Source organism: Thunnus maccoyii, chromosome 15, assembly GCF_910596095.1.
Source record: "Thunnus maccoyii chromosome 15, fThuMac1.1, whole genome shotgun sequence".
Lineage (NCBI taxonomy): Eukaryota > Metazoa > Chordata > Actinopteri > Scombriformes > Scombridae > Thunnus > Thunnus maccoyii.
The window spans coordinates 14,007,757-14,024,608 of NC_056547.1; the positions used below are offsets into that span (position 1 = coordinate 14,007,757).

Consider the following 16,852-nt stretch of genomic DNA (forward strand, 5'->3'; position numbering starts at 1 on the left):
CATAAAACAAAAGGTTGTTTTTTATTTCCATCTGTGTACAGATTAAACAAACGAAAATGTTTTAAAGGTTTTAAAGTTTTTATCAACGCTAGCGGCTACTACAGCTCTGTGCTTAATTCACAGAGAGATGAGAGTGGTATCGATCTTGTCATCAAAATTGCAGCAAGAAAGCAATTAAAATAATTTCCCAAGTTGTCAAACTACTCCTATAATGTTGTCAAATCTAGATTTCATTCTGAGGAACATTTCTCTCCTTTGCTGTTGGCGTACAAAGTCTTATGCATACTTAATGAACAAATTTGTCCCGTTTTGTTCATGTTTGAGAGACTGTTTGGACACGTTGTTCATGAGGACATCTGTGTTTACGTGTGTGTGCGTGTGTGTAAGCTGACTCTAAATGGTCTGTTGTGCAGAAATGTCTGTCACATATTTTTCTACTTTTTTCTGTTGCTTGGTTTTCATCCCTGTGATGAATAAAGCTCAGTTGGGGACCACAAAATATATTTACACTACGAGAAGAGAAAAAAAACAAACAAACAAACATCTAATGCAATATATGCAGTGTAGAATTTAATGTGTTGTTCTTCATAACAGACTCGGGTGCTCTTTTGCTGATACAATTCAGTATATAAATAAAATGCCATCAAAGATTGCCGGTGTCAGAGATAGCGCGGTCTGTTCCTCTGTTTAGAAATACGGGAAAAAGATCACATGCTAAATTCACAAAGACGACTTCACCCCTAATCCTTCTGTATTCAACCGATCGTGACGCATGTTCGTATCTTATTGTCTGACTTCTTGGATGTCCTGTATGCCAGCTGTTTTTGTCTAAAGCAAGAACTAGTGTTTTCATTGTTGTATGATGACATAGATTTGTTGCTTGCAGTGATTGTTCTTAATCAAAGTGGGGTTAAATTGGTGAAACTTGAGTATGTGTCCTGAAAGTAAGTTAGTAGTGACTGTGCTCCTTGTTTACCTTTGACCCAGGTATTTTTTTTTTTTAAATATATATGCCTGAATTTCTGAGGAGGATGCTTGTGAATTGTGCAATTCATCTTGTCACAGAGGTACAAGATATGGCCGGAAAAGGGCAATACACTTGAGGTGAAAGGAGCAGAAAATGTAGATGATTGATGATTTTAGTAACAGTACAATTTGACATTTTGTTCATGTGAGTCTGTTTAAACGGGGGAGGCGTAAGCAATAAAGTGGAGCCTTTCCCCTCTGTGGTTCCCAGCAATTCTGAGGAAAAAACGGAAGTCAGTATTAAATCCAAAAGGACCACAGCTTATGAACTCATCAAAAGAGCGCCCTCTGTCAAATTGAAGCTCCTGTCCAAAATGTAAAAGTTCACTATTTAATGTTGCTATGTGTAGAATTTTCATTCTATATATATATATATATATACATATATATATATATACAGTACATATATATATATATATATGAGTTTTATGTATAATGATGGCAGTGATATGGTCAAAATAAAGCGAACACCAGCCTGAAGACTTCCTTTGCTGATGGCGGTCTGATAAAGGGATGGAGGGTTTTTATGGCATGGTGTCTGTCCACTCACCTCTCCACTCAGAGCACACTACTGACAGATCAATCCTCAATGAATCCTGAAAAACACGGACCGACCCCATGCCAGAAAACAACTCCTTCATCTGCAAGAATCCTTCACTGTAGTTGTACTGAAGGAGTTTATGTTTGCGTTTCCTTTAGTTTGACTCTAACCTGTTTATTAAAATGATAAAGGTTGTACTCTAAATGTGAGTTCAATTCAAAAATCAATGTACTGTGTGTAGAAACTGTAGATGTTTGTACGTGCAAGTATGGAATTTGTGGAACAAAAGATCAAGGAAATCAATTCCAAAAAAAAAAAAAAAAAAGTTCGATATGACACAAAATCTATTGTGTGTTGTCTTTGTGTTTTGTAAATGAAGACTGAAAATCTTGGTAAATTCAGTATTTATTACTTCTGGATATTGAGAATATTTTAGTGATGCTGAAAAGGTGCTGTATTTATTTTATGTGAGAGTTGTTCATTATGCTGGGGTCTGCACTTTTGTGCCATTTATCCAGTTCTATGAAGAAAATTATAAATCATAATGGAAATAAAACTGCAAGAAAGAAATAAACTATGTCATGGATTGCATTGCATAGCATGAGATAAATTTTTACGCTCAATTCAGGGTTTTGTTTCACACTTTGTAGGTTTTACTTTACAATATATTCAGTATAAACCCACTGACCTTCTAATTGCTGCTGTCCTGTTGCCTTTCAGGACGGATCTGCTCAATAGCTGCACATACAGTAATGTAAACATTTTATTCAGCCATCTTATCTTTATTAGCAGGAAAGGCCCAGTCTACAGAATTTATCTTCCAATTTGTTCATTTAATATTTAGTAGGTTTGAATGATATATAGCATATTGTGAAATGGGAATTTTTGTATACGTTTTACCAAGGTAGCCAATATCTCTGGCCATGTTGCACAATGGGCTTTGCTTTACAGAAACACCTGATATACATGGTTTAAGAATTGGTTTGATGATTAAAAACAAAAAACTTGAACAGGCATTTAATTCATTTAACTAGCCAGAACTTGGTTCTACACATTAACTTCAATTAAAGTTGAGTTAAGATATTTGCCATCATTAAAATCAAGATTTAAGATTTTGTATTATCCAACCCCATTTTAGTATGCAGCCATCTGGCTTTCATGTTCACAATTTGAGACCAAATAGACCTTTTTCAGAGCAAACATTTGACTTGTAAAAGCAGGAAAAACAGGTGCAGTTAATAAAGGCTGCATTACTTTTAGGTGAGCCATTTCCAGGGCTCTGGTATTGTGTTTACTGGGTCAATTAATAGAATAGAGCGATCATTATTTATACCTAAATTTCTGCTGTGAAAAGGATCTATTGTTCAAAAACTTAGTTGTTTGATTGCTGTGCCAATACTGGGGCCCACAGTACCTTTTCTGGAGTTAAGTCATCTTAAGCAGCTGCAGTTATAGTCTGAGATAGCTAAAGCTACTGTAAATGTTGCCAAAAGCTTAAGAAATTCAAGACTTTCATGAAAAAAAAAAAAAAAACAAAAAAAACAAAAAAAAACAGATTAGACTCTCAGAACAGCACCTTTCGAGTTATGTGAAAAAAGGAATCCACAAGTCAAGGTCAAAATGTTTATTTTATAAAATAAGATCAAACTATTGTAGATCTTTACATCCAGAACTGGGTCACCTGCTGATCACATGATGGGGTAACAGGCGTAGAGGGCGATGCCACACTGGTTACGTTTGTTCCGAGCCATCTTGATGTAGCCTTCATCTCCGTAATTTACACCCCAACTGCAATTGAAGCATATTTAGGTTATTAAAAAAAAACCCATAAACCGTAAAGTCATTAGGATGACTGTTTATATTGACCTGTTTTTGACCAGCCAGTAGTCATGTCCTCTCTCGGTGCCATAACCCACAGCCAGCACTCCATGGTTCACATAGTGAGTGCACGTATGGTCCCTGTACACACCTGTTGGGCCACACAAGTCATGTGTCAAAAGCAAAAGTCATGTTGGTGTGAAACCAGACATTTATAAAGATTGAGAAAACTCACTTCCTCACACCAGCAACTTCAGAGCACATTTAAAGACAAACCACAGACCAGTTTCACAGAATCATTTGACAAGGTAAATGAGGTCATAACTACTCACCGTGGCGGTAGAAGCCAAATTTGGGCCTTGAAGCGTCAATTGCTACAGAAATGGGGCCAACTTCAGCTAGGGCAGCCTTCAATGCAAATTCATTCCCCTTTGGTAAGAAGGCATATCCTGAGCAGTTAGCAGCCCGATACAGCGGGTTATACTTGCACTTACCACACTGAAAAGAAAGTGCAGGGGTGTTTACTGGTTTTCCAGGAGTTCTTTGTTATGTTTGACAATCGAGCTCAAATTTTGTTCCATCATTTCAGAAGCTCACCGTGCCTACGTAGGGATAGGCTGCATCTGACTCTATGCCTTTGTTATCGATGACATATTGGAAACCGTTTGTCATGAAGCCACCTCTGCACCCATTGTTGCCGTATTTTAAGGAGCAGTCCACAAGATTTTGAGCACTCAGGGACTTAAGGACACCTGTAGTCTTCTTAAGTTGCCCTTCCAGAGCTCCGGCTGCACTGAAGGCCCAACAAGAGCCGCAATAACCCTACGAATCAGAGATATTATTCATGAATGGACTGGACTGGACTAAAGCTACAAAGACAACTAGTGCAGATGTTGAACCCATGTTAATGTGCGTTGATGGTTTGAGGGATGACTTCACCTGCATCTTGACCTCAGTCACCAGGCCTTTGTCCCTCCAGTCCAGTGATTGTGGTAGAGCAGTACTGACCCTGCTGGTGTCAGAGGGACCCCTCTCCAGGTCAGAGGGCACGACAGTACCCGTCAGTGTGCCGGTGATCTCCTTAGAGGTCTAAATGAAGAAACATTACCAGTAAGTTATGTCTGCAGTGTACATCAGTGTGTCAGTTTGTCAGAGTGGGACTAAATGTTTATGGTTTTCAGTGACTTCAGTGCCACTGTAGCTGACTCACCAGGTCTCCCAGGTGGTTCATTGCTAACTCGTAGGTGTGCAAGCCCAGGGAAGCTTCCAGGTTATGAACATTTATCATTTCCAAGTTTTCTTCCCATATCCGCCTGCGACCCAACTCCTCAATCTGGGAACAAAGTATTACTAACCAGATGTGATGCATAGCAGCTGATTAATCCATCAAAAGACAGTGGTATACAGAGAGGAGACAGTATAATCAAGATTGTTTTAGATGAGGATTAAGTTATTTGAAACGAGATATTTTCACTTACAGAATTCAGATAGTAAGGAAGAAACAACCTGTCTAGTGCGGTTCAGACAATCTGTTTACAGGCCAATTTAATTCACAATGCACAGAGACTTAGCATCTACAGAAACTAGGTGACTAGGTTGACAAATTTTAAAGAGGTCCTTGGTTTCACCTGATGAGTATACACTTTATTATGCATCTTCTTCCACAGTTCCCAGTGTCGATCCAGATCTGGGGTGATAACGGCCACTGCAAATCCACACAAGAGGGCGAAAAGCAAGCTCCGACACATTTCTGGATCTGAGAAAAGAAAAAAAAACAAAACAAAAAACTAAGGGGAAGCTTGACTCAACAAGTTTCAGTGATGACAAAAGTTTTAGAAATATCCTGACTCAGACCACAGGTTTGGAAACCTCAGACATTTGTGAGGGTTAAGGAGTTTGAAACCTCCAGCTGATAGCAATTAACAGTTAGAAACAGTGGGGAAATAAAACATGACTTAATTCTTGTAGTAAAAGTGAATATTAAAATGTATCATTGACTCATGCATGACATTCACTGACAAATGAAGAGATGGTTATACATGTCTTGTCTAGTAAAGGATACTCTACCAGGAGGCCCACTATCAAAGTTTGTCTCATTATTAGTCAAGTTAATACAAACAAACCCCCCCCCATAAAGTATTAGTCCTCACTTTGATGCCAGAGAGACACTGAAATCTGACCAACCTGAGCAGATGACAAAGGGAAAATCCAAATTGAGTCTGAAAGAGTCTGTATTTATCACCTGAGCTGTCTGCACACCTGCAAATCATTAATGACAGCAGCCAGTTTGATTACAGCTGATCTACCAGTCTGCTGCTTCTACTACTCATACTACTGCAACTTCTACCTAACATCTAGCCTACCCAATAGAGCTGAAAACAATTCAAGTCAGGCTGATGGTGACAAATCATGTGTCAACTACAACTACTAACAATTATGACTCTGCTCATTTATCTCCATGTGTTATCTCCTTAAAGGAAGGCTCTCAATTTTTCAGGCCTGTCTTAAAACAATAGTCGGGTGCCCAAATGAATATTTAAAGAGGTTTTTCTCGCCATTAGAAAATCCCTCACATGTAAGTGATTGGAGACAAAATCCACAGTCCTCATTTTGTGCAAAAATGGATTCAAACGTTTATCTGAAGCTTCTGTGAGACTTCAGCCATCCAAATAAGTCAAATCCAAGCAAATGTAACCTTTAACAGTGAACCTCACAGAACTCATATCAGCAGATAAGAATTATTTCATATCTTTGTTTTATTTCTTCTACTGCCGTCAGAAGTTTTAATGAATCCATTAAGTGCACTTTAGCACACTGAAGGCAAAGCCAGCATTTAAATGTTCATATTTAAATAAATTAATCAAATATATAAACTACAGTGAAACTATAAGATGTACACAATTGCAAAAACATTTATAAAGGTTCTAAAGCTTCAACCTTCCTAAGTATTCATTCAAAAAAACATCAATGAGAAAGGAAACCAACACGGATACAGTGATTTAAATATTGTTTATTGTATTGTATTGTTGAACATATTGCAGCCTTTCTGCACAATATCTACAATGTACTTAATGATGAAAACAAACAAACATCTAATCTCAGATATTAAATAAAATAACTTAAACTCTGCTGAGAGATGATTCAGGTGACTGGTCACATGTTCACAGTGTAGGGTAGACAGCAAAGGTGGCAATGCCACAGAGATTATTCTTGTTCCTGGCGATTCGAATGAAGCCTTCTTCTCCCCACTCGGTTCCCCAACTGGATCCACAAACACACTCAGTCACACACTAGAAGTCACACATTTCTTTTCAATGATGTAACACATTTTACAGGTGAACTCTGAATGTACCTGTTTTTCACCAGCCAGAAGTCTTGTCCATTGTCTGTACCGTAGCCAACAACCAGTACTGCGTGATTTATGAACCTTGGGTTACAGCTGGGTTCGTCGTATAAACCTGAAAGACGCTGAATGTTAATAAAGTGTTACAGTGGCTGAGAAAATGAAATGTAAAGCTATAAAATGGCAGAGATCCCCCTTTAGCTTCACAGTGGCTTTACTGCTGCTTGCTGATGTCTAACACTTATCTTGCAAAATCATTATTTCCTTCTGTAGTTCTTAATGATGAGTGCATGGGACTGTAGCTTCATAGGACTACATTTAATTTAGAGTTCATCCAGTTTAAGGACCAGTTTGTAAGATTTAGTGACATCTAGTGGTGAGGTTGCAGATTGCAAACAACTGAATACCCCTCCCCCCACCCCTCTGCTTCCAACTGTGTAGGAGAACCTTTTCATGGGATTATACACTAATTAAAACACACTTATGAATATTTTTTTCAATTTCTGCCAAGTCTATTCTGCTAGATGCCACTAAATCTTACACACTGCACCTGTGCTGATTTTTTGTTTACTACAGCTTTCAGTCTATAAGATAAAATACAATGAACTCATATATTACATACATCCATCCAATTTGCAAAAAAAACAAAAAAACAATGAAGAATAACTTTGCAAACATTTAAATAAAGACAGAAAATGTGTAGAAATGTGTCAATTCACTATAAAACTCAAAATACAAGTGTACTTTGTACAGTGAATATAAAACCTTCACCCTCACAGTAGTTAAGCCTTAAGCATGTTTAGATTTTAGAAACTTGAGAAAACATGTAGTTTCGTAAACAGTTAAAGTGCAGGATAACAATATTTCAACAGAACAAAACATGTTGTAACTACAGGGTGGCGCTCACTTTATAGAAGTTGTAAATAAACGGGAAACACTGAAGCAAAGGGAAGTCATGCATTTCCCTAAATAACAGATGTACATTTTAATAATCTGGATTTTTTTGAAAACAAAAACACCTCCTCTCACCTCCTTTGTAGAGGTGGAAAGATTGCAGCATGGCGTTCACGGCCACAGAAATGGGTCCCACTGTGGCCACCTTCTCCTGCAGAGTCATCTCATCTCCTCGTGGAAGGATGTGGAAGTCTGAGCAGTAGCCGGCTTTTCCCTCGACAGAATAGCGACATTTCCCATTCTACAAGTAGAAAAGTCATTTACTAAATTCAGTATTTCATGAAACTGGAAATATATATCAAATCACAATAATCAGCAGATTATATGTATAATGTACATTATTCATCACACTGCATATGTACAGTATAAATATTACTGTAGGCTAATATGCAAATTTAAATTCTTTTATCACCTCAGCTTAAAATAGATCTTACATACAAAGAGCTTCATGTGTGTTTATGAAATGACACATTGCATAAACAAGCCAAGTCTTCTAATTTCTTATCAGATATTCTGAAAATACTGTATCCAAACCTTTATGATACTCTCTACCAGACAGAAAGAAAGAAAGAGCTGAGGATGACCTGGTGTTCGTAAGGGTAAAAGCTCTCTGAGTCGACGCCTTTGTTGCGGATGACGTAGCTGAAGGCTTTAGAGATGTAACCTCCTCTGCAGCCTCGGTTTCCATCAAAAGTGCTGCAGTCCACCAGGTTCTGTGGGCTCAGGGGCACGAGGACACCTCTCCGCTTCTTCATCTGGCCCTCGAGGGCTCCCATAGAACTGAAGGCCCAGCATGACCCACATAATCCCTTATGAAATAGATCATTATTGTTATTTTGTGGCCCTGGAATTTTAAGGTTATATCTAACATTTTTGTCATGCAACAGTACAACATGCAACAGTTCATTTGGGTTAACTTTAACTTTAGCAAACTGTTATTTTGACCCAGTGTTTCACACAATAAGCTTTAGCTAAAAACTATCACAGATGTATTGATTCTTGTACAAAATAATGTGCATGTGACATTCAAAAGACAAGTTTTTAACAATCAATAACAAACTGTGACATGTCAGTTTCAAAAGAGTAGAGCAGATTATAACAAGCTTCAGTTTGGTTAAATAACCCAACAGTAAAATTAAAAATAACACTAAAACTGGGTCAAAACAACCCCTCGTCGTGAGTGGCTTTCTGGGTAACATTAACTCAGTACTGTGTTGCTATATTAACTCAGACTGGGTACAAATCTGACCCAGTGATTTTTAGTTTGTATTCTTAAACAAGTTATTAACATTTTGTGTTGCTTTATTTCTTGTTTTATGCATTATTGGCCCTAAATTTTGAAAAAATAAACAGTTATATCTCAAAAATCAAGCTCAAATTTGGTGCTATAAGGTTCCAACTGCAAAGCACCAATCAGTGCTCAGAATATAAAATGGGGACCAATCAGGTTCTGCCTGTTTACCATGTGATCTCACTGCTGTGGTCAAAGGAGCTGAAAAGATCATGACATGTTGCTCAATCTTAAGTTTCTGAAACTTCAAAATTGATGATTTTATTGAAATCATCATGAGTGACTGATACAAACACCAACTGAGACAAAAGTCAGATTTTTATCTGGTCTGAACTTTTTACGGATTTTTACACAGGTAGCACAGTTATAAGCAATAATTAATGTTATTAGTGACTTAAGTTACTCTGACTACTTAAAAAATGAAAGCCAAAATATTAATATGTAAGAATATGGGGTACATTCAAGCCGCTAGCTGCTGCTGCTAACTGGCTTTGTGTCTGTTTAAGGTTAAAACTTGTGCAGCAGACACAGTGATGACGGCGACTACATTCAGAGCTCAGACATTGACCCCAGTGAATCCAGATAAAAAAAGAAGGAAATTCAGGATCAGAAACAGACAAGAAAGTCTCTGAAAAGAAGAACAACAGACAGAGAGACAGCAGCAAAACCAAAACAAAACTACATAGAGCAAGAAGAGTTGATATCAGCAAATTAATGGAGAAACATTTTTGAATATTCTTTCTAACTGACTTAAATTTTGTTCTTTGTAAAACATTATGAACTGTATTATCAGTTTAAATCTGTTAATGAAAACCAAACGTAGTCTAGATTCAATGGATGCAGCTACGTTGTTGTCTGCGCCTAAATGTCTTTTATCATAACTCCCTTCAGTAGTTCATACATTGATTTTGTGTATTAAAACAAAGTTAGACTAATCTGTTTACTTTTTTCAACAAAATCATTCTTTTGTAAAGCCTCAGCAGATATAACGTCATAAATCCGGGGTCAGAATTTTCCACTTTTTATTCATTAGATTGTCTCATTTCCTCTTTTATAAATAGCTGATCTGATAGCAGTGCTTACTTGGTTTTGGACGGGACTAACCAGGCCTTCCTCCCTCCAGTCTACCCTCTTAGGTAATGTTAAGCCACTCAGGTCCTTAAAGGTGTCATTTCTTGAACCAACAGGCTCCTCCAACTTCAGGCCATTCAGCTTCTCATTGACCTCCTCGGCTGTCTTCATAGAGAGGAGAGTTGGCAAATATATGAAAAACACATGAAGAAAGTATTACATTGTTAAACATCTGTAATGACCTCTGCACAACAGCACTCTTCTTAAGTTTGGACCCATTATGCATCTGTATATAACATATACAGCAGTGTGACGACATGATAAAATACGTGTCAGTGTTTCAGTGAGTCCATCTTGAATTCAAATACCTCCTCTGAAAGTTTCTCTCCAAATTATTGTTTCGGACATGCAGCCATTTATAGGTCCAAAGTCTCCTGGAGGCTTTTACTGAATGTACAGGTATTCTCAAATCATTGGCACATGTTTTTATTTCGCTTTAGTGACACCAAACAATCATAAAAGCAACCACAAGTTCCTCTGATTCTCATCTAGTTTGAACTTCTGCCTTCAGGAGGAAGAGCACAAAATCAACATCATCTTTTTTTTATCTATAATGATGCCACACGAGGTCAAACATCTCACTTGTGTCTTGATTTGACTCTCGCCTTAGTTTTAGTGATGATGACACCCCTGTGAAACCGTCCTCACATTTAGTCTCCTAGGCAACTGTAACACACTCTTCATTCAGGATTTCTGAAGGGAGTCCAAAAGCGTTGATGCCAGGGTCCTGCAGAGAGCGTGTGAACACGGACATGTCACGCCCATCTGAAAATCACGGCTCGGGCTTCCTGTTGTCTTCAGGATCTTAAGAAAAAAAAAAACCCTCATCTTTCTGGTACCTTCCAGCCTTGCTTTGTAAATGCCCTTCCTACTGAGTTTTTCTAGCTTTTTTATCCCACAAAATCCCCGTTCACACACATGAGTCAGACCTGAACAAAGAAACTATATTGAAACATAATGTCTACCAAAACACCAGACATTTAATCTGTAATTTACATGTATCACTTCTTCTTTTCATTGCATTGTGTCTGCATGTTATACCATTTTTTCATCTGTTATGAAGTAGCCATTTAACATTTGTTTTTACTGTGTTTTGTACATAAAATGCTTAATTATTGTACATCAGCAGATACTAGTTAGTTAAAAGATCATGTTTTTTTGATCAATCACTCAATTGTTTTTTCCACTTTGAAAGTTTGTGCTTCTTTAAATGCTAGAACTGAACTTTCATGAACAGAATAAAGGAAGTATTTTAGCAACAGATGAAAAAACAAATGTTTGGATACAACTTTATGACCTTTATCAGCCTATCAGCATATAATGGTCCTGATTGTCCAGACAAGCCCAGCCTATACTGGATTAAATAAATCAGATTATATAAAGGAAGATTAGAGCTGCTCTATCGGTTAGGGTTTAAATTAGGCCTACGGGGTGCAGGTTTAAACGCAGATTAACAGTGTTCATGAGTGACAACCATTTTGTACCAGCAAAAGGTCAATGAGTGTAAATGTACTTTAGGTTATGATGTCAAACCGGGGTCTGAACGGGTTCTGGGAGAGATTGGTGATAAAGTGAGGAATGGTGTTCAGTGCCAAAGTGTTTGTCATGCAGTTTGTATCCACCAGAGGTCTCTCTGATACATTTATGTCCCAAATAGTGGCATCATCTTGATCTGATTGCTCCAGTTCTTGCTCTGCAGTTTGTAGGATTGCTTCTGTTGAATAATTTTTGATGAGGGGTGTTTCCCCTCTTTTTTCCCCCTGTATCACCACAAAGGGGTCTTTTATTGATAGCTTAAGGCTACTTTAGCAAACTGTGAGTTGTGGGAAAGCATGCAATACTGCAGCTTTATCCATTTTATTAAAAAACTCTGAATATATGCTATAAATAATAATCCAAAGACTTATGTATTGTCGAGTAATTAGCAGAAGATTCAAAGAGAAAAGAATAAGACTTTGTTGCTCAGAGATGATGCAGATCATATACTAATAGTCTAGTCTGTTAGATGTGTTTTTGTTTGTTTGTTAGTTTTCTTGGTGAATATTTGGAAAAGTGTGTCATGTGTAGGCTGTTTTTATGACAGAACAAAACCAAACAAATGAAGGCTCAACTTGAAGCTCAAGATATAGTGGATAAAACACAATAAGATTGCAAATTAAGGGTTGTTCTTTCTTCCACTAAGAGATATAAGTAATGCAGAGATTAGCGTGGAGCCAGTAGAAGACGCTCTTTCTAGGGATAAGAAAAACTGATTATTCCTTGTTTTCTTTCTGACCTACTTGGCTGCCCTGGTTTGAGGTTTGCTCTTGTAAATTCGTCACTGCACACCCACTTGAACATAGCAGAGGAACCTTGCTGGATTATTATTAATCAATTGTAATGTGACACAAACAAATAAGCATTTGAATGAGCCTTCTACATCATTTTTTTTCAGTTACTCTTATTACTATATTGGATTCATTTTAGTAATGATTAAGTGATAATAAGCAAATTATCTGCATGTCTAAACCGACATCATGTTTTAAGAAAATTCAGTGCGGTTTCATAATGACTGATACTCCAGATGAAGGTGTAAAACAGGTCTGTGTGCTCCACATGTCTCTGTTTCTCAGCAGGAGACTCAGACTGATGTTGGAGAACAATCCTACCATGTCAGCCAGGTGGTTCATTCCCAGCGTGAAGCTGTGCTTTCCTGCTGAGGCCTCCTGGTTGTGTCTCAGCACTAGTTTCATGTTCTTCTCCCACACTGTTCTCCTGAAGATGATCTCAGTCTGAAACGAAAACAAAGACTGCTTGATCTGAGGCATCTGGGGTGCTTGTATGTGTGTGTGTGTCTGTGCATATGATGGAAGAGTGAAATGAAAGTTTTCACAGTCCTACCTGATTAGCATAAACCTTGTGATGTTTGATTTTCCACTCTTCCCACACTTTATTTAAAGCAAACGATGAGTGGCTGTGGACCAGAGAGGCCAAAAGCAACACTGCACAAAGAATGTGCATCTGCAGAAGTAAAAACAGTCACATTAAATGAGGAAACATGACCCCTATTATATTCTTAATTAATTGACTAACCTATTAGTTGTTTGGCAGATTTTCAGTCATTTTACAAGTGTATATACCAAACATTTTCTAGTTCCAGCTTCTCAATTGTGAAGATTTTCTGCTTTTCTTTTTCTTTTGTGAAACCTAACTTAATATTTGTGGGTTTTGTTGATATCACCTTGGATTCTGGGAAATTTATATTATTTTTGAAAACATTTCATAGATTGTACAATCAGGGCTGTGGCCAGGATTTTAGAAAAAGTGAGGTCATGAGTTCCCCTTTACCTAGAAAAGTTTGAACAGATGCTGAAAATAAAGTCTTAACTATGTTTTTTAGTAGTTTGCATTTTTGTTCAACTATTCAACCATATTTTCTGTTAATTATATTTCCCAGCATGATGCTTTAAATGCTGTTTTTAAAGCCTGTCAGGAATAAAATTCAGTTCTGGAGATATTGAATCCATTTTATTGGCCTAAAACTATTCAAATTTAATGATATCATGTCTAAAGAATTGCTTGAGTAAGCCTATAAAACATCAACCACGTTTTTCTTTTTTAATTTTAGAATGTAAACTCCCCCGGGTTGATAGCATCAGTCCCTGTATCAACAGCTGATCAGCTTCGGCTAAGTCTAAAACCACAACATGGTACACAGCACTGCAAGATTAAACACGATCATGTTTGTCAGTGCAGAACTGTTTTTTATGCACTGACAATCATGATCGTTTTAAGGCTTTTATCTTTTATCTGTCTAACACTGTAAGATTTCATCATCTCAAGAAGGAGAAGTTCACACCTGTTTTACTGTTATCTCTGAGCACTGATCTCAACAAATCTTTCCTTCTCTCTTTCTCCCACGTGTTGAATCACACCATATCGTCCTAAACTCAATCACTGGACCTCGACACACAGAATACCAACCTAACAAAATTAAATGCATTTACTACAGAGAAGAAGAAATAGCTTGCGTTTACCTTGTTGCCGTATAATCAGCAAAGTTATTTTATCCCTGAGAAGAAAGTGCAGCTGTTCTTAACACACCGGAGGATCTTCACACTTAAAAGAGGAAGTAGAGTTTCCTCATGCAAACAGTTTTTTTTTCTATGTGGCTTGTCATGTGAATCTAATTTACAACCAGCTTCAGTGGCCCGAAATACCCTTCCAGTATGAGAGGTGGACATGACGATAGTTAGACGATGCAGGAGAAATAGAAACAAAAACCTGAGTGAGACAGCTTTTCAGTAAATGACGTGACAAAAATGCTGTGGATGGAAAAGTTTGGTGACAAATTGAGCAGATGCTGATTCATAGAGACTAAATCTCACTACGTCCTAGTTGAGTTTTCCTTCCTTTTATTATTCAAAACCAGATAAGACAGGACCGAAACACAGTTGTATTTGAGTTGTATTTGACATTGCACCTGGTTAGACTGAACAGAAGACACACGGGCTGAGATCAAACACAATCCACATTTTTACAGCTAATGATGCTGATTTAACAGTGTCAGACTGAATTTGTAATGACAGCAGCAGTTAGTTTGACCTTTCTGTGAAACAGCAGCGTCACATTGTCAAATCCTTTTATAATCAGACAGCTGGTGGATGTTGATGATGTGCTATATGCTTGTGTTTTTGTGGTAGGGATTGCTCGGGGTATGACCCAGTTGTTTGTTTGTTTGTTTGTTTGTTTGAGCTGCATGGAGGGGGCGGAGGGGGATGTGTCTTGGTGCTCGACTGGCTTTCTCTTTTCTAACATGTGTTGCTGTAATACATGCGTTCTTGTGAATACTTTCTCAAAATTTCCTGTTTGTGTGAGAGGTTGTTGTGGTGAGAACCTTTCAGTTAAAACACACCACGTCCTTCTTCTTTGGTGTGAACCTCTTCCCCAGTGCCTTGCATTTACTGTGTGTGCATATTTTAACACAGTATACTGTAAAACACACAAATAAACAACAACAAAAAGAGAAATTGCAGCAACCCCATCATATGCAACTTATTAATAAGTATACAATTGTATATGTATAATATTAAAGCCTCCCTCCACTCAAAAATATGTTTTTCTTCTTGTTCCTTCAGTTGAATGTTTGCGCTTCACTGTGCAGAATGATGTATGTGCAGAGTCTGTTTTCACATTCATCTGCTGAAGGGGGAAAGTTTCTCTGACCTCATGGAAAGTCTGAGTTGAAGGTTTGTGCCTACAAGCATGATTTGTGACAACACAACTAGTTTAGAGTCAATCTTGGTTCAATAAATGGACAGCATGCTATACACATTTCCACTTAAAGGACCAGTGTGTAGGATGTAGTGGCATCTAGTGGTGAGATTGCAGATTGCAACCAACTGAATACCCCTCACCCTCCCCTTTCAAGTGTGTAGGATGATCTACGGTGGCCATGAAAAACGCGAAAGGCCCTCTCTAGAGCCAATGTTTGGTTTGTCTGTTCTGGGTTACTGTAGAAACATGGCGGTAAAATATGGATGTGTGGAATGGATTATTAAGTATTCATGGATGTATTATAAGAGCTGGATAGGGCGTCGCCACTCAGCCTTCCAACTTTCCAGCCAATTTTTCCCAGTAGTCACTTGCGGTATTGCAGCGAAAAATCCCCCCATTATAAAAGAGACATCTGTAAAACTGTTGTCAGGACACCACAAAATGCAAACAATGTCAATTACGACTCTTTCTATTATGAATTTTCAATCCATGAAGGTTTTATATTTGTAAAACTTTCCTGGAGTCGAGCAAAGTGATTTAAAAATCTGTGACGTCGCCACAATGTAAAGTCTATGGGCCGAGAGGAAACTTGCGGGGCAAGGCCAAACCTGGTAGCTAGAAACTCTTTTGTTGTAAGCGCCAGTTGTGCAATTCTTATTGGACGGAATAGGTGCCATTTTTGGTTCGGTATCCAACTCCACTCCCTATGTAGACATATAGGGCTCATTCAACACAAGGATTTTTATTTTCAGGTGATTATACACTAATTAATTCATTAATTAATTCATAAAATACTTAATTCCATTTCTGCCAAGTCTGTTTTGCTAGATGCCACTAAATTCTACACACTGTACCTTTAAGAAGACGGGAGAAAGATCAATATATGTTTATTGGTGTATTCAAGTCAAGTTAAATTCATTCATGGAGCCCAAATTCACAAATCACAGATTTACACTTTAATGGGTAAAAAAAGGGAGAAACGTCAGGAAGAGCAACAGAGAAGAGACGCCTCTTTCAGGACAGACAGAGAGAAAGAACAACAGTGTTGTGACAATAGTGTATCATCTTTTAACAAAATGTAAATGACAAATGCCAGATATTATATTCATGTCCATGAAGATATAAGTACATCACAAAAAAAGCCTTTCCTTGCTCAATATGTGCTATTATTATATACTTTTTTCATGCTGAATAACTAGTGGTGCTGATGCTACGTGGCTTGTAGAATTACCCAGAAACATCACAGGTGTCACCGCTACAGGGAAGAGTGATGACGAAACAATGTGATGGAAAAACAAAGAAGGCGGGAGGATATTATATAATTTTGAACTTTGGCTGTAATTGGCTTTCATCACTGATCTTTTCCCTCCCTGAATCCGGGTTTGGACAGAGATTCGCTGATGAACGCAGGTTCCCAAAGGTACCAGATGGTAAGCTGTTGACTGACTCAGCACCAGTTCTTCTTCTGTGGTGATCACGCACCTATTGTGTC

At 37.8% G+C, this 16,852-nt stretch overlaps 2 protein-coding genes across 3 annotated transcripts; both read right to left on the reverse strand.

Moving 5' to 3' along the window:
• Nucleotides 1-3,176: 3,176 nt before the first annotated feature.
• On the reverse strand, nt 3,177-5,635 carry LOC121913023 (cathepsin S-like). Of its 2 annotated transcripts, none has more exons than XM_042435639.1 (8): nt 5,536-5,635; nt 5,014-5,141; nt 4,596-4,718; nt 4,325-4,474; nt 3,983-4,207; nt 3,718-3,883; nt 3,434-3,536; nt 3,177-3,355 (listed from the first exon to the last, which is right to left on the reverse strand). In XM_042435639.1, exons 2-8 carry the CDS (start codon nt 5,131-5,133, stop codon nt 3,256-3,258), a joined length of 987 nt encoding a protein of 328 aa, XP_042291573.1. In that variant the 5' UTR covers nt 5,134-5,141; nt 5,536-5,635; the 3' UTR covers nt 3,177-3,255. The 2 variants fall into 2 exon arrangements, with proteins under 2 accessions (XP_042291573.1, XP_042291574.1); XM_042435640.1 differs by having other exon boundaries at nt 5,570-5,631.
• Nucleotides 5,636-6,415: 780 nt separating this feature from the next.
• On the reverse strand, nt 6,416-14,530 carry LOC121913021 (procathepsin L-like). Its single transcript, XM_042435638.1, has 8 exons — nt 14,121-14,530; nt 12,985-13,104; nt 12,753-12,875; nt 10,057-10,209; nt 8,267-8,491; nt 7,758-7,923; nt 6,738-6,843; nt 6,416-6,646 (listed from the first exon to the last, which is right to left on the reverse strand). Exons 2-8 carry the CDS (start codon nt 13,102-13,104, stop codon nt 6,547-6,549), a joined length of 993 nt encoding a protein of 330 aa, XP_042291572.1. The 5' UTR covers nt 14,121-14,530; the 3' UTR covers nt 6,416-6,546.
• Between the last annotated feature and the right edge of the window lie 2,322 nt (nt 14,531-16,852).